Raw genomic sequence first — 25406 nt, forward strand, 5'->3', positions numbered from 1 at the left:
ACCGAGTGTAAGTCTTCATTTTATTCGACATCAACCCGCTAACCCAGAGACGTCACACGAATACTGCTATGACATTATATTTTTAAACGTAAAATGATTAATCCATAGTCGATTAACTTTTTACTAATTAACTCTGATACTCATTGACGCGGATCCGCGTCGGCTGTGAGGAGGTATCAATATTGTAAATATATTTGTATCATTATTTACCCTTGAACGACGGACCAGCGATTATTTCATTTTTACAGATCCGGCTCCGCCGTTGATGATTTATAAATTTTATGATGACGAAATCCGATGTCTTAAGGTACGTTTATAACAGGATCGTGAAAGCGCTGTTGGCTTTAAATCCAGACTTACTGGTTGTTAAGAAACTCTAAACACAACCACGGGAGCAGCGAACCCTTGCGCAAGTGACTTTTCTTACGATCGTCCCACGATCATGAAACTGGATTGCGCGGAAGGTCGCACGAAACCGTTTGAAAAAAAAAAGACCAGTCGGTATGCTCCTCCGTGCAAGCGAATGTATATGACCAGAGCTCGGTGAGAAAGAACGTGTAACTTCTTCTATGTGTTCCAAGAAAAGCAAGGTACCAGCGAAACATGCTCGGGCAATATATGGTGCACGAGCGTCTCGTTCGTCTGGTTATTCTCCTTCTGCCTGTTTCGGGAAGACGAGGTATTCGCGGGGGAAAAAAATTTTACCAGAATTTACTTATCGAGCGTGTGGCTCAAATAAGAACTCGACTCGACTATTGGTCAACGTTGAAGTTCGTTAGCGCGCTTCTTTTTTTACCCTATAACGGTTAAGACACATTGTACATACGCACGCACACGGTTCAACGTCATACACCATGTTTTGCATCCGATTCGTTTGAATCGATATTCTTGCCTACTCACCAGTCGTAGTTTAATCACCGCGTTACAGAGATTAATCGTTCACCAGATACGAGGGACAAGTTATCGGATAACGTATGTATGTCGTGGCAGATTTTCGTGGGAATGGTAGTACACATGGTTTATATAGAAAATGCAAAGGGTTTATTAAAAAACGTGTTTTCCAAGTCGCGATAGTATACCTTGAAACAATTTCCTTCCTTTCTCATTTACAAACGCAAACTCTAATAAAAAAAGAAAATTGTAAACTTTGCTCATGATGTACGTAATACCTAGGAAGCACAGTTGCCCCTAATCCTCTTAGATGGAGCGGTAAAAAAGGAAATGTAAGGTCGGTAAAAAGAAACACGTGAAACGTAGTTATACGAATTTATTACGTACATAATTTATTTACAATATAACATTTTCTTTCTAAGGATCGAGGAGTAGTAAACGTCTCTAATAATTTCCTACATCCATCTCGAGGACATTGATCCATATTTACTCTTTGTTTAATCCTTTCCGGCTTCGTCTGTTTCCGTTTAATCCCAGTCGTGTTAGAAACGATTAGCGATATTATCCTGGGGACAGGATAAATATTTATTGGCTAGACTATTGGAAAACATAAGAAATAGAAGACAGGTAGTAAAGGTTTGAAAATATCCTTTCAGTGCAGCGGAACGATGGGGCGACGCTGGAAGCGGCAACCCCGCGTGCTGCTCGCGCGAAGGTTGCTGCTGCGTAGGGATGGTGTAGACACACACAGAGGAGAAGAGGTCGCGGAGCGGGTAGAGCGGTAGCGGCTGTGGAAGCAGCAACACGTAGTACACGGTAGCACCTCGACGAGGACGCACACGCTTGTATACGTCGCTTTGGTAGTCGGTAGACTCGCTTCGAGCCAGTCTCATTCGGTCCAGTGGCGCAGTCGCGTTACGGGGATACATTTTTCCGTATCTCTCCAACCACTACCAGCATCCGCCACCACCACCATCACTACTACCAACGACACTGTTACCACCGCTACCACCACCTGCACCGTCAAGCGTGTCAACATACACGGAACGTCAGCAGGACCACCGGATCAGCATCGGGTTGTTCCTGGACGATAATCGTACAAAAGTGAGGGCTCGCATTCTCGAGACAACGTGAGGTGAGTAACCGCTATATTTTTTTCTGCATCTTTTTACCCGATCAGCGTCCGTCGATCGTTGAGCTTGAAAATGGTGGCTCGTTTACGTACGCGGTTTTTCGTCCACCGAAACGACCGCGACGCGACCCTTCTTGGAACACCATAGCGTTTCGTTCCACGCGCTCTCTCTGTGAATTCCCATCGATTTTCCACAGCAAGACCCGCCCTGTAATTTAACGTTCTCTCCCTCTCTCTTTGTCAGTTTGTACTTGATCATTTTTTTTTTTATTTTCACCCATACCCGTCTGACGTTGAAGTTCATAAAGACTTTAAGGGACATACGAAGCGCGGTCGTATAATTCCCTTGGTTATCGAGACGAGTCTGCGGATCCTTTTTTGGGCAAACGCCGCGAGTGTTTGCCGTCGACGATCGATGGACTCTATCGGCTTCTCTCTTTTACCCTGTATCTTCGAATCCATGGATGGTCGTTTCTTTCTGACGCGATACCGTTCGCTAGACGCTCTGCTCTCGATGGACCACGCGTCTGTATCGATTCTCGATAGAAGAAGACGATCGAAGTCCGATCGCGGTCGAGCGTGATTCGTGAAACTTTTCAAAACTTTTTTATGAAGAGAAATCATCAGTTTTTTATTTAAACAATTAATGATACATAATAATTTTTGTAGAGTATAGTTATCATAGATTCTGTACATGTTTGTTGTTTACGTTCAATCTTCGTGCGCGTTGTTTTTCTCGCGTAGACGCGAGAGGACATCGGCCTGAATCTCGAATTACCGCGACAAGCGAACCCGGTATAACAGAAAGAATTCATTGAAAGAAACTTTGCCACCGTAAACACGCACTTTGACTAGCGGTATAAAAGTAGTTCGAACTTTTACGAGATTGAAAATGTCCGAATTGAAAGGAGCCGTCGAAGTAAACAGAAAACAACAGCGTAGCGTATGAATTTTTATTTTACCGCGACTTCGTGTTCAGTATTTTTCGGGGAACACTGTGAACTTTAGCTTTTAGGTTAACAAAAATATCTAAGCCCATTTGGGTTTGAGGTTAGTCTTTATACCTTTAAAGGACGATTGGGCACGAATGAAGCATACCTTTACTCTTATCTCGGGTTATTCTATAAACTCATCAAGTTTCATCCAAATCAGTGAATAAGGGTTGGTGATGTCTTTTTTGTTGGGCATTGGATACATGAAAAGACCAAATTTCTTTCTTTTTGCGGGAAATGTTGGGAATGAAAGTAATATAAAAACTAGTGACCGATATGATATTTTTAATGGACACGGTGCTTTAAAACCACGGTATTCCATAAAAAGGTACAGCACACAAGGTAACGCGCATTGACTTGTACCTACACATACGCGTCTCGCCTTTTCATGCAACAAGCTTCTCAATATGAAAAGTGTAATACACGTTTATCTCGAACAACATGATGGAAGCCGATGTTTAACGATTTTTTCGAGCTGCATCACCCTAGTGGTGCAAGTTCCTGTTAATTCATTAAAGGATATCGAGTGAATGGTGTGATGTTGCAACAACCCTTTGAAAAAATATGTCGATTATTTTTGTTTGCTCCATGCTTTGTAAATTCAGTTGTTTTGCTCAGAGTGAATCAGAAACACTGGTACTGTATAGCTACAAAATACGAACCATACAATTTATATCTACTACAATTTTAGGAACTTTTTTTGAGTTTGCAATTATGTTGCGTGCGGTAAATGTTTTTACTTTTGTTCAGCAGATGGCACTCACAATAGACGCGCATACACTTGAATTGACATTCGGGGGGTTGATTTAACGGAGTCAGTAAACTGTAGCATTAAGTGATACTTGTTCGATGTTAGTAGCGTGAGAAACGCGAGACTTTTTGTTCAGGGTTTAATAGTTTATTGCATAGTCTGTTTAAGCGAAAACCAAAGAGAGGTTAGGTATTGCTTTTTTTACATATAAAATAATTTCATGGCTATCTTATTTATAATTATAACGGTGTGAAAAATGGTCAAGCAATTTGGGAGGGACGCATAGGTGACAAAAAAAGGCGTGCCTGTGTGACCGATACCGCGAGAGAAATTATGGTCGATGAAAAAAGAGGAGAAAAAGGGTCGACGTGCTTCACCATCGCCAGCGAATTAAGTTACACGGGAGCAATTTGAGGGGAAATTGCGTGCAATATTTGCCATTGCCGTGGTAGAATCATATTACCCGCGCACGCGCACGCGCGAGACGGTTGAGGAGAAAAAAAGAACTAGGGAATAGAGTTCTCGGCACCATGTGACCGATTCACGATGTCGTGTTCCATCGCGTTGAAAAAAAGAATTTCACCGTGACACTTGCACGCATATTATTTTTTCTACAAAATCTCGCGAGAATCCGGATTTTCGCCTACGGAAACTATCTCGATTTTCTCTCGTAGCCCGTACGAATATAACCGGATAGCTTGTGATGTATGAGCCTTGAAGCCCGAGTGACACTCATTTTGTGATTTCCTGCTTATCGTGGCGTCTACGTTTATTCTTAGCACCGCTGACATTTGTTCCTCCACAGTCGAGATTAGAATTGTAAGGCGGCGCGAATTAAATTACCATTGAATTTCTGATCGTTCGAAATTCAAATTAATTTAATCGTCTGTTTCTTTTGCGCATAACAGTGGGGGAGGGTTCTAAAGAAGAAGAATTCAAAATTTTATTCTCGTTTCCATGAAACCACCATCAATTTTTTATACGTCTTATACTTATTAGAGTATGACGGTTTAATTCTGGGACACTCTGTTCATATTTAATCGTGTCAAATTGCGTACGAGGGTTCATACGTTTCTTTAATGTCTATTAAGAATGTGGATGCATTTAAACATATCATGGCCCTATTACCACGCCATATCTCCCTCTTTAATTAACCTCAATTTGCGGTACATCTGGTGACATAGTTGCCGCCAATTTACTGACGTTTCGCCTTCTCCAAGCAGTTTGTCGTATCGATAATATCGCTCCATATCGCTGGTATCGCGTTGCTAAATTGTCAGCGAGATATATCGATCAAGGGGGTCGACAATCGAGTCCATTGTCAATACCTATCTATCCGTACCATCCCACGCGTATAACTATGAAACCTGTTTGACCGGATAGTTTTCTATTGAACAGAAAAAAAAATTCATCTATGATAGCTTGGTGATACATGCCAGCTTTTCTTTTTATAGGTAAAGAAAGGAAAAGAAGGGAAGCCTAATAAATGGGAGTGCACATGTTGATACAACAGTCAGGTCAAATAGAAATATTTGAAATTCAAATATTGATTGATAAAAAAAAAAAAGGAAACTACGCGCGAGGATGAATTTATACACAAAACATGGTTCCCTGAATTCTATATAGATTCGTGAACGAGTGATTTACATGTCGTAGCTGTACAATTATTCCAAAAACGCGTAACATTCTATGTAATCAATTCTGGTAATCTATCCAACAACATAGACTTATGTAAATGAATTAATCTTTCGTCCCTTCTTTTTTTTGTACATTATGTATTAGCCTTTTCTTGTTTGTCAGGAAGTTTCGTTTGAGTCTTCCGTCAAGAGATTCTAACCTCTTTGAATTTCAATGCACGAACTGTAGGCTAGATATTCATGATATTCCTTTCCGCTTTTCATCGATGATTTTTATCCGTTCAGAATGTATAAAGTGATTTTAAACAAAAATATCGAGCCTTCGGTTTATCGTGTACGGTTCGAAAATATTAAGTATGGTAACCTAGGGTTCCCTATGTTAGCTGTCCCTAGGGCTTAGGGAAAAAAGCGATTACTGGTGGGGTGGCTCTTCACTGGTGGGATCTCTTCCTATATTTCTTCTTTTTCTCTTGGGAAAACGTAGAAAAAGTGTCTCGCCACCCATCTCGTTAGTCTCTCCTTAGGATCTCCCTAGGATCTCCCTAGATTCCCCGAAGACCAAAGGCAAGTGGTGGAAGGTTTCTCCCCTTATCACAATTTTCGCTCGGTGTTATACGAATCCACGTTATCCTCTGCTGCAACCCCTGCTTCTAACAAGCATCGATTTCGCGGTTAAGTTGCTCGATAATTTATCGACCAGGCGTGCTAATGAATTCGATCCGTGAAACGTGCTTTCGTCGGTGCTCGTTGTTTAAACGTTTGCACACGGACGTACCGGTTAGCATGCCTGCGATCGTTAGTACATTTCTTCGCTCCAGGTAGTCTTGTTTTTCCAGCGAGTAAAGCATTTCTTGCCGTTCGACGATGAATTTATTTGCTTAGCCGGAAACACGTTCGAGAGCCGAGTGTGTTTGCCAGAGGTAAATCATTGAACGCACGACGGAACAACGTTCGCCTTAGAGCGTCACACAGGACGTAGATGTCACATAAAGCAGAAAATGCGGCTTCACTCGCGGATATATTGTATGTAAATGGCGCATAGTTTACGCCATTCCTCTACCCTTCTCTTACTTTCATAATGGACGTCTTAGCTTCCTCTTCCTCTCCCTCGACAAGAGAGAATCTATTCGCTGTCTACAAGCTTTTAACCCTTTCAACGAACATATCATCGTTCTGTATACAATATGTAACAAGATAATAGGTACAAGTGTACGCTTCTTGCTCTAATGGCTGAACCTCTTATTTTATCCGTAAATGAATAACATTGTTAAGGACGTTGCTCCTGAAATCTTATACTTCCCCTTATGATCTATCGAGCCGATAAAAAGAGGGAATCAGTGAATAAAATTCAAACCGGAAACTCTCGTTATATTACGTCGACGTAGCTTTAACGAGCATTCCGTGTCGCGGCATGGTAAAACGACGCCGCGCCGGACGGTGGTTGGAAAGAAAAGCCGGCTCCATCGGTTTTCTCGAATCGCCGGAAGACACGGGTACCGGAAATACCGCGGGTATGTAAACGGGGATCGGTCCTCTTCTTCCTCGTTTCGCGATCTTCCTCGAGCCGCTAGCAGGGAAAATGGATCGTCCCGTAACGATCTCACGGTAAGGCGGTTCTTATCGCGGCTTAACGCGGCTCTCTTTCCCTTTTCCCTGTTTTTCTCTTTTTCATCGCCCGAGGAAACTACATCCAACGGCGACGTACTGCTGGCATTGACGTGTCGATCCTATCTCTTAGATACCGCCTTATCGGCATAGCATCTGGATTTCGAGCTTCTCCGCTTAGCGTTCGCCAGAGATAATCGCGTGTGCACCCTCTTCCGATTTCCCCGTGCTCTTCCGGTTTCTCGAACACGTTTGGCGCCATTTTTCAACGAGATACATTAGCTTCCTGACCTTGTCGTTATCAAGTATTACGCATCGAAGCACAATATTTAACATATTATTATGTTTATTATGTTTTCTTGAATATCTGAAGCGTTTTAATCCGCGAAAATATCGGTATAATTACTGGTTACGTAGAGCAGCGATACGAACAGTATTATTAGCGTACATGGTGCAAAGTACTATACGCGCCCGCGCAGCGTTTCGTGATGAAAGCAATTAATAGAGGAACGTAGGTAGCAGTGATATTTATGGCGGCAATAAGAACTAAGTAATTCTAATAATCCTGGAAGAAGGAGAAATTGTAAGCGGCCACGAAGACCAGGAGCACACGCTCGCGAAATTGCCTTGGTAAATATTAATTTCTATACAACGTCGCGCTTGCTATCGCGTCGTTTTGTTGCCAAATTGGGGAAATGCATAGGTAACTTCGTTAAGATGCCTTCCGCGCGCTTCTCGTTGGCCCAATTAACCGGAGATAATTAATTGGGATCTATTGTTCCAATTGCATATTAATGTCAATTTGCATGGACGAGATCTCCTCCTCTCTTCGTCTACCTATTCTCCACTTAAGTGTCTCGTGCGCTGTACAAACAGTCGTCATTCCTGTTCCTCGCGGTTTCCACTCCTTCGTTTCTCCGGCTAGGGATGATTGCTAGTTCCGCGAGGAATCAGAAAATTGTTGCGGTACTTCCGTTTCGTTTCAAGTCCAAGTAAATTATTTCCCTTCCAAAAATCCTTTTACTATCGATCTCTACTTATAAAACAGTCTGTAGAGGTCGCTGATCGATCTAGAGGAGAGCCAACCGTACTTACATTTAACCCGAGAAAGACCTCTGACATCTGGGGGCCGTTCGAGACCCACGCGAGCGTAAATTGTTTCCACTTGAAATCGAGTAGATTTATGATGTCTCCGGTGGTGGTGGCTCTAGGGTGAAGAGAAAAAAAACTCTTCTTCAAACAAACATAGTTTCATTAGAAAAACTCGCAAAGTGCATCTGTTGTTTTCCAATTTTTCACGCGACGCGACCAACAGCACCTTGGCGTTCGTTAAAGAAATTAAAAAGAGAAACAGAGTTCCGGAACGTTTTTAGCGATGGAAGGTCCGTCGGAAGGACGGAGTGTAGATTCTCCCTAGGCTCTCCTTAAGTTCCCCTAGACTTCCCCTTCAAACTTATTCTTGTCCAAACGAAGTCCAGCAAGGAAAATGGCGATACAGATGAAGAAGACTTTTTTGTTTCTCTCCGCGTAATTCGAACACGCTTCGATAAATTTATACTTCTCGATTTCTCGAGAAAATTAGCCTCCCTTTGGCTGTGCCCGATAAAAGAAACGCTCGAAACTTCCGCCTCGATTGTAGGTTGAAAATTTATCAGGACATTGATAAGAATTACGCGGAATCGTGAAATTACGTCGCGATAGAGCAGGCAGATTTCTTTGTGACGATGTGCGCTGACCCGAATTTTCGACTGACGGACTCGAGAAGCAAGTGGAAACAAGAAGAAACGGAGCGCTAAGCCAAGGGCCTTCCATTTTCCATTCACCAGTCCGTGTACTCGATTACAGTATTACTACTTTGTGAAGAACTCAAAGCTGAGTTACTAGAGTGAAAACATTGCCTGATGATATTAAAAGCGATTTGACTCTAACGTTTTTCTTTTTTTTTTTTTTTTTCAGTTAATATGTACTTAACACGTTCAACGCCACAGTGAAATTGGCCATTTTTTGTGGGACGTATGAAAGCTCTAATTACTAAGAATAGTAATAATTAATTTTCAAATTTCAATATTTCTATTTGCCATTTCACGTTATTTGTACCATAGCAATATTACTTAAAATAATGTTTTTCTATTGTTTTCTTTTAATTATTCAGGCGCGTGTAAGTTGCGGGGCCGGTCACCGGTGACCCCCGTGGCGTTCAATGTGTTAACAGAAAAATACTCGGGGAATCGAATGAACGTCGGTCGACAACGCAAAATTCGTGTATCAGTATTTCGAGGGAAAAGAAAAAGTTGTGAGGGGCATTCCTGATACGGATTATCTTTAACCTCTGCCTGTTAACGTGCCTTTTTTGTACCCTCTCTCGTTGGTCTTTGTCGAAATCTTTGTCCAACGAAAAACGTTGGAAACGTGATCCGTACCATTTTCCCGTATATTTTGAAACTCGAAGTTAAATAAAATTAAGAAAAAAAGATTCTCTTTTTCTAAATTAATGAACTTGAAGTTGTAACGCAGTTTATCACCGGCGATTCCGTTAATGAATAATTTACATGGCGGGAGGTTAGGGTAAATCGTGGATGATATTCGAGCTCATTCTTTTATAAGCGCTATAATACTTCTGTTATAGACAGATTTCAGGTATGAAGCGTTTTTCTTTTATTTTTCCTTATCCGGCTACATTTGCATACCTTGTTCGAAGGGAAAGTTTTAATTGGAGATACTCCGGGGATGATAATCTGACGGTTTTTCAGCGTAACGATACGGTACTCGATGCAATCCGTTCGAAATACTGTAAGATCCCTCTGTATGCTCGCGAGTCCGCGCTGATTGCGAGCTTACGGAGAGGAGCGAGTCGAGAATTTCAGATTAATCGAATACAGAAAGTGGAAAGAATAGAAATTAAGTTAAATAAGAAAACTTCGCTTCATTTGTAATCAATGTGTAGGCGTTTGAGTAGAGAGGGAGGGGGTTTCGTCTCCCCGGGCGCCTTTGGTTCGGGCCGGAGACCGCTAGGTGGCGGCGAGACGATCAGCGTTCTCGCTGGCGGTCGCCCGGCAATGCATTTCCAATATAGGTATAGGAGTTCCGAATTTCGGTATGATAGGTGTCTGGGCATCACTGACGAGTCTGACAGACGATCCCAAGACAAAACGCCTTTTTCTCTCCCTCCTACAAATAAAAATTTATTTTTTCCTATGTTTAAAGTTTGATATAAACATTTGATTAAAAATTTTTCTCGTCGGAACAAAGAGTAGATTTGAAAGTAGAGCTTCGAGTGGTACTCACGGTTCCATTTTGCCGTTTATTCGGGCCACGGGCAAAAACAGCTCTTTACAGGCCGTATCACCGGTAATATATAAGAAAAGAGGAGAGAACCGGTAACTAAAAATATACGAGTAGACGGCTCAAAAGAAACGAGATAGCTTCAAAGGGCACTCGTAGATGGTTATATCAAAATTTTTTTCTTCTTTTTCTACAGCGAACCTACGTACGTAAGACGTTAGTCGGAGGAAAATATCTGTTCCTATTTCTTTTATATTAACACACTTTCATTAACTTAATTATTCTCGGCATAGTTACGTCTGTCGGACGAAGTGTAACGAAGCAGGCGATACGTGTAATACCCATTCAATTAGATCGCATCATCGGCAGCATGATATGCATGTCCATACCCGGATTTCATCTGCGTCTAATGACTTCGATATCGAACGGTAATCCGCGTTCGAATCCTAGGAAACAGCAACGTGGAATGCAATAACGTTCAATACGTTCCTGTTATCCCAGGATCAGCGAGTGTATCCTGATCCAGGATAGAGTAACAGAAAGTTGCGACTTTGGAGGAAAGAGATCTCCTCTCAAGGAGCAACCGCGACGTTTGCGTATTTCTGTATTCCATTGGAAACCTACAGTACATACCTTTCTCCAAATCCTCTTCAAAAGTTGTTTACCTTAAACAGTGAATAACTACATCCTCGATGCATTCACGAAATGAATTCTTAGCTCTATTTGCTTTTAATGCTACGGATCCGTAGAGTCGGCGACGCACGGCATTACACAGGCTCTCGGCTTCCGACTTTGGGACTTCGTACTTTCAGTTCGTCAGAGTGGAGAAATAGGGACCTAGAAACTTTTGCTTCACTTTGGATGCTCTTTGAAGTATGTTTCCTTATAGATACTAGGGATATCCCTCCGAAAAGCTGACGACGCATGGGACTTAGTCCTTAAGTATGTAGAACTTAGGATTTCCAACCCTTGTTTTGCTAAAATTACGAAATAGGAACTTAGAAATTTTTATCTTTATTAACTCGCTCCTGGCACTATGCTCCTCTATACACTATGTAGATAACAAGAATCGGTTCACGGTTCCAAGTGGAAATTCTTCCCTATGCTTCTCTTTTACCTTCTATATCTTTCTTTAAAAGAACCTTATCTCTCCATTCTTCATCTCTGTTTCATAGGCTACCTGGTCTTTTACTTTGTCACGAACCTGCCCCTTTTATTTCATACCTTCTCTGTTCATTGACATTTCAATTTTTTCGCTTCTATCGAACACTTTGTACCGAAGATCCAATTTCTTTGCTCGGCGGTCGGATGGAAGCCAGCCCTTTCATGCTTCTCTTCTCTTTGATTTCTTGCCACGCCTCCAATATACCACCATGTTTTATTCTTTCTTCGCTGTAGCCATCTCTTGGTAACCAACACTATCGTTTCTTTCCTTAACTAGTTTTATAGATGATCCTTAATTATTTTCTTTCTCAAGAAATGATCAGCGGCGAAGGGGTTTATATATATTTTCCAGAGATAACTTCACTCGAATCTCCCACCATAACGGAGTAATCGTGGGAGAATCTTCTTAAGCTCGAAAGCTTAACTGGAACAAGCAAAAAGAAGAAAGGGTTGTAAAGGTACAAGATACTCGTGGAATTTGCCGTCCAAATTCTACCTTGATACGATGGTTCAAACAAATAGGGTGGATTTTCTGGGGAATCATGCGTGTTCGCTGCACGAGATACGTACTTTTCACGTATGACATCAACTCTCACATCTCAGCCAGAGTTTATGCACCATGGTAACGGAACGCGGGAAGCTCTGTAAGCTTCAGAGCTTAACTCTGACAATGCTAAACCATACGTATAGAGAGAGGATTGCGTTTCCACGATCGCAGGGATCATGTTTTCCGACAATTCTCGGCAACGAAATTAAGTCAATCTGTGGAGCCTTAAAATTTGCTCTGACTTAGTTAAAAATACTTGCCAGGAATCGTCTATCTAAATAGAAAGCTATATTTAAAATACTCTGAAATTAATTAGCTTTATCTAAACGAAACGAACAACTGTTGATTCGTCGAAAGCAAGACAGTTTGAATGGACAGTATCGTCCGTGAAATATCGTCGGATCAATTATTATCACCGAGTGGTCCAACGATTCACTGAATTTCTCCCAGACTCGATTTCCGACGTTTCGCCGTTTTCCTCGTAACTTCCGCATCGAAAAGTGTCTCGTTCAATGTCGGAAAGCGGTGACGTCTGTAGCCCGAGTCCTGTGTGCAAGCACGTGACAATGGGTTCGACGAGGAACTTCGACAAAGGGAAACACGCGTTTACTATCTCATTGTCCCTTCCCCACTTCGTTGCTCCCGATAATTTTGTCAATTCCATCCGATAGACATTTTCGACCGACCGAACTTCTCTTTTAACGAAAAATCAATTCTACTGTTAATTAGCCAGCTCTGCTGCGTTTAAATACAGAAATATAACTGAAAAGTGGAAATAAAGTAAATACGAATTCGAATTTTCCCGCGCGTAACCCTCTGCGTCTTAGTGGTGGGGGAAGACCACAGAGGTATATATACGAGGCCCCTTTCCGTGCATTGTCATTCACCTCGCGACCGCGTAAGGGGTGAGACGGGGGACATTTCCCCCCGGGAAGCCTGATTCGATCGCGATTCTACGTATTCGTAAGATATCTGAATATTAAATTATTGAAACAGTTCTAGACCTGTCCCAGCGACGAGTATGCAACTCCTTGTCAGTCGAACGGTATCTTTCAATTGCACGCGTTCGAGTCGTTAATTTAATTGGACTTCAGGGACGGATCTCGTTTCGTTCAACCTACCTACCTAACCCCCTTCTATTTCCTTTATTGCGCTTTTAGCTATGCAACATTTCCAAATCAGGATCGTTGCCAAGTGGGACACGGCACATTTCCTGCTTTACCATTTGCTTTACCGTTCATTTTATTTTTTTTTCCTTTTAGATTTTGCGAATGTACGACGCGCGCTTTGATATCGCTAGGAAGTCCGACAAAGAGGACGTTCTTCTGCTATCGTGTCACTGATAATGCATATCCAAATATAGAGCGGTTTTTATCGTCTTAATTTAGCGTTATACGAAAGTGGATGGAATAACGTGGATTAATTTTGTCGTAATATAAATTGTTAACATATTTCCCTCCTTCCATCTTATATTATAATAATTATTAGAATATTTAAAATTGTGACTACTGAACTTTAATTATTCAGAACCTCCAATTAGTCATTTCATGCTGTCGATACAATATTAATAGAAATTTGATTGGTACGTTTTGTATTATACTAATTAAACAAGGTAACAGGTGGAAAGTTTGAATTCACATATGAGCATACACAAAACGATTACGAACTACGATACTGCGCACGGTCATTTTCACTCTAACAATCAACGCGTTAATAACATTTCCTATTAAAATGTTCGCTCGTATCGTTTTTTTTTTTTATTATTAATTCTTTTTCTCGATTTCGAATCAGCTTTGTGTAGTACATACACGCGTCTGGTATCGAGTGCGCCAACAATAGCTATCAACGAGAAGATCCTCGACAAAGGTAAAAGTTTTCAGCATTGTCTTCCGGTTTTCACAATGCTTCCGATAATTTTGTCAATCGACGCGACAGCCGCTCCGTTCTTTCGATTTTTATTTCACCGCATAGACAAACGGCAACTGTTTGAATCATTGGCACTTTCGAGGATCCCTTTGAAATTGAAATCACAGCCGGTGAATTCTATTCCGTCGTTCGAAAATTAAAATAATAGGAGATAGTTGTTCGCTAAACGCCACGGTGAACGCAATCTTTCCTTAATCCAGCCAAGTTCTCCTCGAGATCCGGGCACAAAGATTTGAAAATTACAGAAAACTTCAAAAGGATCGTTGCACGTGTTTCTTGAACGCGTTCCTCTGACCTCTTATTATCCGCTAAGTCGTCTGAGGATATTTTCAAAAGAAATCCTCTCTGATACGTGTTCCAACAAAGAACTTCTTTCCACAAGCTCGCGTTACCCCACGACGTACAAAACCTACACAGTTTTCTTCGAAATTCCTTGGTACACGTATACAGGATGGTTTTTCTTCATTTTCCTGTCCTATGTTCTCTGTCATCTGGCACGGTTCTGTAAACAAAAGCAAAGACTTGGCTGGCTGGGCTTCACAGAGAGCAGAAGAATAAAGGACACGAAAAGGGTGGTTAGAGCAAGGGAAGAGGAATCTTTTAAAAATAGCTTTCTCCGCAAGAAAAAGCCTCGAGTGGGTTTCTTCTAATTAAACAGAATTTCCTTGGTTAACCACGCCGGCAAGTATCGCCCAGGATTTCCTTTTGTTCCATCGTGTTGGCTCCTATTTACACCAGGCCAACCTCCGCGTTTCATCTATGATCACTAAAATCAGTTGAAATTGTCATCTCCCACGAAAATGTATTCAATGAAAATTATCAAATTTTCTTCATTTTAGTCGTTTGAAAGTTTCAAATTGAAAATCTTGAAAAGAAATGTTCACTATTCGAGTAGTCCTAAATCAATAAAACGGTTCGACTGATAACTTGCATCGGGTAGTTATCTTCGAAAGGCTCGCTTCCGGTGTTGAATCTTCAAATTTGCATAAGCTTCCTGTTATCGTTCGTATCTTTTTTGGTTGTTAAAAATTGTACTCGGGGTGTTACTTCCGCGCTGGTAATGAAATCTTTTTTCACAACAGGCTCCTTTCTTTTTATCACGCGAATGTTTTTCTAATTGAAGAGGAAAGCGCTTCCCAAGTAATAAGGGCGGAATCTCTAAAACGCGGTTTTCTTACGGTTCCGTATAGAAAAAGCGTCGAGTAGGACTTCCGTAATTAAAGAGAATTTTCCGTGTGACACGGTAAATTAACTTAACGACTTTCGTCATCTGTTACGTTGAAGTTTTAACGATTTCAAATTTCCTTTTTTCGGTATTTACACAATTACCTTCTGTCGTGTACGTTTGACTTTTGGAAAATGAAAAATTGTGTTTAAATCGTCCGAAGGATGTATAATGGAAGAATAATGTAAAACTCGAAATTTGATTGGTCACGTAGTAACCATTTCTTTGCGCGACCGTCCGGTATGCATCCTTTGGAAAATCGCTTTCTATCCTTGTACGAAATTGATTTTTCGACGAATGTGCCGCGGAGAATGCAGTTCTATGTACCATTCGATGCCAGGCAACATCCCCGATAGCTCGAGATCCAGCAAATTCCATGATTTACAATCGAACGACGAATACGATCCGCCTAGAAAGATACGATACGAGATATATCTGACTCAGGAAATTGCTACAGCTGAATTTTCATAGTAACAAGCATATTTCCATATTCTTATTATACCCAGCCAAACGGATTTTGCAAGAAAACCGAACGCTTACAAAATATCATTTCATTGAAAATTTCATTTTACACAATATTCTTTACAAAAGTGTATCTATCAAAGCTCCTTACAGAAGAACGTTGTATTTTCTTTTTAAAACGGTGTATTTAAAAATTTTAAAAATAGAATTTAGTCAGCAAAACACGTTGCTACTCCAGATATAACTGAAGATGGACTAGCCAACGTGTCCATGACTAAACGAATTCCAAAGATAAATTTCCAACTTCTACCAGGCCCCCCGAGTCGTAAAGACTGTAAAATTTATCTTCTGGGTAAACAGCAAATCTTATGGACCCTGAAGAGAAAACTTGGCTCTCCCTTAGCACACGGAACACGTGGACGACAGACGATCGCTTTGAAACACGTGCCACGTGAAAATTCAAAGTATTTTGTAAAAAGGTTGTTCGTTATTTATTTTCTAATTAATCATCTCGTCTCTTCCTTGCTTCTTTTTTTTTGAAGGTTAATTTAGCAATCAACACGTTCTTTCGAATCACCCACTTTCTCGTTGCAGCAATTTTATCACGATACCCGATACCGAGCTCCTCGCCCCTGTTCAACCCTCGGTTTAATTAAGCGACTAATAGCTCATACACGTGAAAGGTGAAAGTGTGTTAGGTGGAGGCTTTTGAAGTCGAAATAGAAAGTTGCCAGGGTTATATAAGGAAATCCAAATCGAGATGTGACGTTAATTGGGTGCTCGCTTCTTTCGAACGCTACAGGGTGCTGCATATAATTAGGCCAAGGTATAAATTTATAAAACGTAAGAAAAAAGAAATAGAAAGAAAATTATTCGAAAGGGTACTCCATTTTTATTTTTCCAATAAAAAGAAAGGAAAGGGGTCTCGATAGAATGCAAAACTGCGGTATCCCTCAATATCGAGTAACCGAATTTTAAAGAGAAAACCCCGAGGCTTTGTCCTTGCCTGGAATTTTATTCGGGTAGCCTGAATTTGGTGCCCTCAGAGGATCGCTTTGAAGGGTGCTCATTCGAAACGTCGAGTTGCATATAATCCGCTTCTAACGGTTCCAAGGAAGGACCTTGAAACAATGATTTATGCGTATCGCCGTGTGTGCACCCTTTACCGAATCAATCTGCAGCTTCCGTGGCCGGGATCGGTCAGGGCCGACGTTGAGCGTCGCAATTTCACCAACGCCACATCGCGGCACGCCGTTCCGCATATTTATGAGCCAACGACGCTTGAAAAAGCGACGTGTTTTTTTTTTTTTTTCTCTCCCTCGAAAATTCGACGCTGGCAATATTTCGTCTCAGCCGAAATTGGTATCCTATTTATTTTACTAGCTCGTCGTTCCATATAATTTAAAAAATATTTTTTCCCAATTTTCGTCGCCTCTCGTTTCTCTCTGCTTCGTCAAGGCGCCATAATTCTATTTTCTAAACCACGTGTTCTCCCTCGAGAATTCTTTCCCTTCGCTTTAACTCTTTTCTTCTTCTCTCGTTACTTTTCTCCCCGTATGTTTCTTCTATTCCCTCCCCTCGTTCTCCAATTTAACTTTTTCCACCACGTTCTAATTTCTTTCTTCGTCCCTCCCACGCGAGTCATATTCTTTTTTTTTTCTCATTTCTTTCGATTTTTCTTCTCTTCTCCTTTCTCCTCTATTTTTCTCTCTATTTTTCTCGGTCGCTTCGTTTTTCTTTCTTTTCACTGGCCGTTCTTTTCACCCCATAAGAATGCGAGGCTGTGCGAAATGGCACGGCTTGCTGGCTGCACACGATTCGCGGAACTGCAGCTGCCGTTCATTAACGTGCGGTTATTAAACTTTTCGTCGCCGGTTTCGGGCCGATTTGCCCCATTCTCTCGCGCTCCTACCTCGTTAAAATTCATTCTTCCAACGCGTACATAGACTTTGCCCGGCTATTTTCCAGTTAATCCCACTCTTTGGATGCTCGCTCCCACCGTTTCGATTCGGAACGATCTGAAATAGCTGGAAAAGCGCGTGATTTCTGTAAAAGCAATGCTGTTTGCTCGGTGTTATTATATTTTATTTTTCCCTCTCTTTATAGACGATGCTGTTGATAGATCGAGTAACGCGGGATCATTGCAAATTAAAAAAAAAGGGCGATAATTAAATTCGTGCAAAGTACTATGTAAGTTTTCGAACTGAAAGAGTGAAACCAGCTTAATTATAAATTTAAAAAGTTGGAAGCTAGTTTCTCGCTCGTAACGCCGCGTTAACGAAGACAGTTGCTTCCTAAGATTAATTAACATCCCTTTCGTCGAAACGAGGTTATAATAACGTGGTGGGCCACGAGTTCTGCTGTGTAAAAAAAAAAAAGTAGAATCGTTACTTTCTTTCCTGTCGTTCGTGGATGACCTCCTTCTGTACATTTAATTATCAGACAAAATTTCGAGTATGAAAATTTTATTTCAATAATACAGGGCACTGATGTGAGAACGAATCTTTCCCTTGCATATAATAAAATCGTCAATGTGCAAAATGTTATTCGTCATTTATTGGTCGAACAATTTCGATTGATTGCGCGACAAAGTAGCTTTGTAATGAGATAAACGTATCATTGTTCCATTGGCATTGATTGTCGAAATCGTTGACGCAAATGGAAAAGATTTCAGTAATTGCGGTTGCAAATGTAAGAGACAAACGAACGTTTCCTCCCGTGGAAGGGCAACGAAATTGCTTTAGGTATAATTTTCTCGCCCCCGCACTTCCCTATTAATTAACATGACGATTTAACTGGTGCATACATATACGTTACGCCAGATATATATTTAATATTCCCCTCTCATCCCTCAGGCACCCTTAAAACGAGCCACGATCAATTTTCATTTATTTTCACCGAACCATGTAGCTCGTTTCGCGTTCGATCGAATATTAAAGGGCAAAGGGATCGTTTGAACTGTAGTTATAAATTAGTTACGTTTAAAATAGAAAGGGAGTTTTAATCGCAAAGAATTTAAACAAATACAACGTGCAATTAAACGATCGATTGGGAGAGTGTATAAAAGAAATAAGAGAAAACTGCGACCCATTTAAATCTGTAACTGAAAAAACATTAGTTTTTCCCCTCGTAGCTGGGTCCAATCTCGCGGTGCACCGCGCGCTGCTGGCGCGAATGAATTGACCCGTAAATTTCCAACACGCCATCCAGGAAAAAATACGCGTGTTGGTAAAACGTTGGCGAAAATATTGCCATCGAATTCGGAGGATACACAATGGAAATTGATTTTCCCAACAGAAACTCCGATACCGATTGAAAGTCTTTGTTGTTACATTTATTCGTCGAAGCGTGAAAATGAAGGAGCAAAGAAATTGCAGAATTCTTCGATTTTAATACTAATTAGGGATGTGCGGGTACCCGATATTACGGGCTCGGACGGGCTCGTCCGCATCTGCCCGACTTTATCCGACCGAACCCGAAATAGTCGGGCTACCCGACTGCACGCCCGAGCCCGCCCGATATTTTCCGAACCGACCCGACTAGTCGGGTCGCGCATCACTAATACTAATGAAATTTACTTTCTTCGTTACAGAATGAAGCTGTGGTGGAGTTTGGCGTTAGTGGGCATCGCCCTGTTGATGGTGGTCGTCACAACCAGGGCAGAATCCGATCTCTGGGAAGAGGACGACACGGAAGTTCTCGTGAGAACCGTTCGCGGTACCAAAGAAAGAGGTATTTCGCGCTCTTTTTTTTTCAAAATCGTATTGCAAGGTGAAATTTCAACTTTCAAGCAAAGGTTCTAAGATAGGGGTATTCAAGAAAAGGGTCGATCGAGCGTGTGGAAGAAAGAAGACGACGGATTCGAAAGCGCGGTATCGCGGATCCATAGCCCTGCTGATCGCACGGATGAAAAGAGCCCCTTTTGTCTCTGTTGGCCAGCTCTTTTCTCATCTTTCGAGCTTCCACTGGCCGTGGCCTACGGCCGAGAACACAATTGAAATATCATCCGACGGTTCGCGCACCGTTTCATTGTCGACTAAGATTATTTGGCCTTAGAAATTTATTCGGGCCAGGATCGAGCTTCCGTGCCACGGACCGGGGAGAGAACTCTTTCTTCCAACTCCTTTCACGCTGGAACAAGTCGCGGAAAGAACGCGGCCGGCCGGCTGCTGCCGTTGAAATTTCAACTTCGAGGATCACGTCGAATTACAACGTCGAGCCAAATCTTTGCCGGCTTACAACTTTCCACTCTGCTGCTTAGGCGTTTCACCCGCCCTCCCTTTTTCTTCACCCCCTTGCCGCTTGTTTCGGGAACTGTAAGAAACTTTAGGTATTCGAACGAAACGCCATATTCGTGGCTGGAATACAAGAATTCGACGATGAATGAATTACCTCTCCCCATCCCCTAAGAAAAAAGAATTTGATAATAATAAAATAACGTTTGAATTCGAGATAGTCAGAAATGATCGAAAATGATGGGCCTTTAATTAAGGGGTCTTCCTCTTCGTTCGGAAATTTCTCTGTCCACTTGATCGGTCGTGCCTTCAATTATCTTCATTGACGTTTCGCATCTGTTGACGCAGCATCCGGCAGCACTTCGTCGTGCAGATACGTGAAGGGTCAATGGTCGGAATGCGACTCGAAAACCAACACACGGTCCCGCACGCTGAACCTCAAAAAGGGCGACAAGTCCTGCGAGCAGACGAAGACTATTCAAAAGAAGTGTAAAAAAGGTACATCCCGTTTGTTTCATTTCTTTTTCTCTGTTTCCGATATCCATCATCCGTTCTCTGGGATTCATTGTTCGAATCTCGGGGAAAAATTGGAAACTTTGAATAGAGTAATTAAGTTGAAATACGTCGCGTGTCCTTTACTAATTAATTCATTCGAGGTTTTTTTCCAGTAATTAATGCATACGAGAGGATCTTACTAATTATCACAGCGTTATTTCAGTTTTCCTACAAGACGCACACGGTGCGTCGGCAGTTATATAGAGCAGATAATATAGGACGCACCGGTTGTGTCATCAATTTCTAACATATCGTCAGAGTTTGCTCCACAGAGAGAAAGATGATTGGATAGAACTTAACTATCTCGACTAATTAACGAGAATCTCAGGAATATCTTAATTATCGAAGAAGGAACACGTCGCGTTCCAATTTATAATCGAAACGTGTCGACAAACGATCGCATTTCTTTGAAATCGTTCGCCAAGAATTACTTCGCGAAGTAGCAAGGCAAAAAATAAACGACGAGAATTGTGGTCGTGATTAAAAACTCGTTAAAGCACCGCCATCAAATGCAGCCTCCTGGCATACACAAACCTCCTGGAGAACTTTTTAATTTAATGGACACCGCTGACCCTGCATATCCCCTCTTTCCATGCGGCGTTTCAATCGAATTAAAAACCGTGATATTCGGAATCTAATCTGCTGACCTAACTCTCGAGATATTTTCGATCAATACTTCTAGAACTTTTCTCGTTGAAGGAACTGCAATATTTCTTTGCATCGTTGTAACTTTGATTTATTTTTCCTGCCTGCTGGGGAACACAGCTTGCCGATACGAAAAGGGCACGTGGAGCGGATGCGCGAATCAGCTGATGACGAGAGTGGACAATTTGAAGGTGAACAGTGATGCCTCCTGCGAGAAGACGCGCCGACTTACCAAGAGGTGTAAACCAGAGACCAACACTAAGAAATCTACCAAAGGTATTGCCATTAATTTCTTTCGTTAGCGTTTGAAAGAATTGACCTATGACATCTTGAAGAATTCGAAGACTCTTTCAGTAATAGCATCCGCCCTTTGAAGTAACTTGAGTATACGAAATCGATAACTAACAAGAAAGTTCAATTTTCCTGATAGCAGCTGAAAAGAAGGCAGTTTGTCGTCGATAACCTAACGTAAAAACGAAGGCGAGGTTACTTGAGGTTTTATTGAAAGACGCAACAACCCCTTTTGTCTGAAACCCTGTATACTCTCTGGTTATACTTGAGATTCACACTAGTGCCGCAGCATCTCCTCGCTTCGTCGAGCACACACTTGACGATGGCATTGACAGAGTTAAAGATAGCTTATTGAAACTTCTCGTTGCGGTCACGGACAATAGCGGCAATAAATGTTCCGTACAAATGTTTGAATAGAGACGAGAGCACACGCGTCTAGAAATGGACGTGCTCTGTTCCTCGTAATGACCTTTTTTTCTCTTTGAATAGATTTTCTTTTGAATGAACCTTTTTGTTCTAGATCATAAAACATCCTTACATCGTATAAAGTAATTGGAACGCGGCTTTTTCCTTTCAATTTACTCTTTTCAACAATTGCGATCATTCAGTCTTTTACGATTTGAAAAATTATTATCGACGGTCGGTAATTGACAAAATTTATACGGAACATGCAGATATTATTACATAAATTGACAAATTTTGAATTATTCTAGGTGAACGATCGAACAAGAAATCGGGTAAGCAGTAAGCGAAGAAAATCGTCGATCGATCGCTCCAAATGGTACGCTACGATCTGTTTCGGCAACAGGCAACGAAAAACGCAATCTTATCTTTTTCCACGCGAAACTATATCTTCTTTTTTTTCAATGAATACTGTTTATAGCATGAACAAACGAGAACAACACGAAGATGGAAAAAACGTTCCACAATCCAAAGTACTGGCAGTGATCGTAATTCAAAGAAAAAGCATTTTTAAGTACTTTGTCTAGGAAGTAACAAGTATCGATACGTGTACATCAGGCGCAACGATCTTCAATCCGAATTTTCCATTACTTTCAAATCGTTGGCTGTCGGTACATGTCCGACCGTCGGTAATTTTCAATCGTGAGTATTCAGAATTACCTTCGTTGTATGTGGCCAATATTATTATTAATGGTGATATGCCGATTTAAATAAACGCATAGGTTATCCTTAGCGATTTTCGCCGACGCTGAAATGACCATGTACCAATTTATTGCGTGTGAATATTATAATATGAAAATTATGTTATCGACGCAGTAGCATAGGTAAATATTCAATTTCAACCATTGTGTTCCAATTTATCGTTCGTTTCTTTGCATTTATTAGATTGTTGCGTAAGAAGTAATTTGTTAAGATGATAATATTTACGCGGATTATTTTTTTAAAAAACCATGCGGTGTTTATTCGTTTTATCACGCTGTGCTACTGTCTCGATGATCAAACGACGACACAAGCTGTAATAATTATATAGCAATACGCTATGGTAAACGTGTAGTAAACGACTGCCGTTGAGATTCTTCACGAAATATATTCTTGCTAGAATATACATCGTTAAACAAAAACCCATTCACGAGTTTTCCACACGTTACGTATAATTGTATGGATCATAGCGTGCATAGATATCTCGGTTAGATGTAGTTACTCTTTCGAGACAGTAAAGAAATCGAAAGAAGAAACGGAGAAAAGAGCAGATGATCGTACGGTCTCTATGTTTTTAAGGTACACCCGTTAACTTTCCTCGTCTTCCTCTAATTGAAAGAAGTGAAAAACAAAAGGGATGGTATTAACAAGCATCGTTTCAATTCATTCAATTGTTAAGAGTATCTTTTTTCACGCATATTTTTAACGTATGTTTTGCTTCAAAGTGATCCTTGTTCAGTTCGTAATCAACAGTGTTTACACTTAAAACCAGGTACAATATTTGTGACTAGAAATATATCTTCTCGATTGTCGCATAAATAATATACAAATGTTTGATGTTAACTATGTCTTATACACCCAATGATTTCCAAACTTTTCGGGCGATATAGTGAATGATTTTGCGTTTAACATTGTTTAATCAAATTGTGCTAGTAAAGAAAACATTTTTCTATAATAGATGTATAATCAAAGAGGAAAAAGGCATTTTATAAAGTACATATAAAAATTGAAATTGGAAAGTATTTATGATACGCTTTAGGTATGGGGGATAAAAGGATAAAGAATTAGTTCGAATTGCTGGGTCCTTAAGTTTGGGAATCAGTGTTTCAAGTAATAAGCATGATTTGATAATTACTACCATTTTTCCTATAGTGAAGAGCAAAACTGAAAGAATATGATTGTTCTCCTAGAAAATTATTATCCATTGTACGCGTTAATACTAAATAACAATTTTCTGAGAAATATCGCTTCGTAAGTTTAACTTCGCACTCTTCACTGTGTATTACGATCCGTTTTTCGAAAAAGACATATTCCATTGCATAAAAAAGAAATGTCGGTATATACAAATCATTATATGTGTCTCATAATTATCTCTGAGTGGAAAAAAACTTTAATAATAATAATAACGAAAGCCAAATGAGCATGAAAATCAAATTAACATAATGCAAAAGTCTCAGGCGTCTCGTAGATCCGGTCGGCTAATTAGGTTAATTAGAATTCGTCTCTACGAGACGTAACAGTGAAACTATAGAAATCAAACCCTCTCCCGCCCTCCCTCGAATACAAGATTGTATTTGTTTTTAAGTCTAGATGTATAATCAAAAAATGAAAGAAGCTCGATACATAAAAAAAAATATGAAATCAGCTGATTCCAGGTATAACATATAAACACGGTGTATCTGTATAAAAAAATGCGTTCAATGAAAAACATGAATATACGGATCAAATAGTGTTGATCGGTATCAATGATTATAGATTTAGATTACGTATGTACATCATATCACCATTTAATGGATTTAATGAAGAAAGAAAAAGGAAAAAACGAATCTACCGATAGAGTAAGATAGCATTTATCTACGTTTTATTATTTCTTCTAATTAGCTATCATTAAACGTTTACTAAAGCGTAATTAAATATAACATGCTTGAATTCTTCCTCTCTCTCTCTGTGTGGAACTTCATGGAAGTTCTCCATTTTTTTTTTAACGCATCCACTGCGAATGCGGTAGATTTAAGTCAGCTGAAGACGCGTTAATATTATTAATATTAATACTGATTTTACTACATTCGTGCTATATTAATTTTACTAATATAGTATCAATGATAATATTAGTACTAATACTAATACTTATATCATAATTGACATTATTATTAATATTAATATTATTTCCAAGGCTCTCAATTCGCAGCGAACGCGTTAAACGCATTGTAACATAGCATAATAACAATAGAAGATACGCTGATAATTAGAAATTAATTACCGCTCCTCGATGCGAGTGAAGTATCACGACGGAGGAAAGTGTTGCTTTATTTCTTCTAAAATTTGACCCATCGCTATACTTGCAACATAATCAAAAGTCTTTCCAAGGGTGTATCGGTCGTTCAATTACGATGTTCAAGTTTCTCGATCATTATATTCGTGTTAATAGTTCACCTTGTTAGCGTGGAATCAAATCAATAGGGAGCAAGGATATTTTGTTCAGTGTCTTTCCAGTTTATATAGCGAATCAAGTTTTACATCAGATCAAAAGCCCGAATATATTAGTTAAGAGCAAAAGTTTATGAAACGATGTTTTTTGACATAAAAAAAAAAATAAGTTGAGGTTTTAGTTGCCTAGGCAATCGAATCAAATTTATGTTTCCTAAAAATCAAATATCTTCGTAGCTCGTGAGAAACTGTCAGTGATTTATTTACAAACTGACGTTATAACTGAATGCAAAAAAAAAAAATTGTATAATGTATCTACTTACTTATTAAATCATTGTGTAACCGTTACACATGTAATAAAAATCCAATGTTGTCAATAAAGACTAAATATTATATACAAGGTGGATCAGTAAGTGTTGGCATCTCAACTGTTTCTAAAATTATTTTAGAAATTGGGAACATTTCATATAAAATACAC

The 25406-nt window shown here is 40.3% G+C and overlaps 1 protein-coding gene across 1 annotated transcript; it reads left to right on the plus strand.

Annotated features, from left to right (window-relative positions):
* Nucleotides 1-1652: 1652 nt before the first annotated feature.
* Nucleotides 1653-24069, plus strand: LOC117600617 (uncharacterized). Its single transcript, XM_034316263.2, has 6 exons — nucleotides 1653-2026; nucleotides 19207-19346; nucleotides 20198-20347; nucleotides 21170-21325; nucleotides 22054-22121; nucleotides 22224-24069. Exons 2-5 carry the CDS (start codon nucleotides 19208-19210, stop codon nucleotides 22086-22088), a joined length of 480 nt encoding a protein of 159 aa, XP_034172154.1. The 5' UTR covers nucleotides 1653-2026; nucleotide 19207; the 3' UTR covers nucleotides 22089-22121; nucleotides 22224-24069.
* The last annotated feature ends 1337 nt before the right edge of the window (nucleotides 24070-25406 follow it).

This window comes from Osmia lignaria, chromosome 9 (assembly GCF_051020975.1).
Source record: "Osmia lignaria lignaria isolate PbOS001 chromosome 9, iyOsmLign1, whole genome shotgun sequence".
Classification (NCBI taxonomy): domain Eukaryota; kingdom Metazoa; phylum Arthropoda; class Insecta; order Hymenoptera; family Megachilidae; genus Osmia; species Osmia lignaria.

What these genes read in the sequence shown, in the direction of transcription:
- LOC117600617 (XM_034316263.2), top strand. Translation starts at nt 19,208, where the DNA reads ATGAAGCTGTGGTGGAGTTTGGCGTTAGTGGGCATCGCCCTGTTGATG. An exon ending in TCAAAAGAAGTGTAAAAAAG is followed by an intron (nt 20,348 to 21,169) that starts GTACATCCCGTT and finishes TGGGGAACACAG; the next exon opens with CTTGCCGATACGAAAAGGGC. An exon ending in CACTAAGAAATCTACCAAAG is followed by an intron (nt 21,326 to 22,053) that starts GTATTGCCATTA and finishes GAATTATTCTAG; the next exon opens with GTGAACGATCGAACAAGAAA.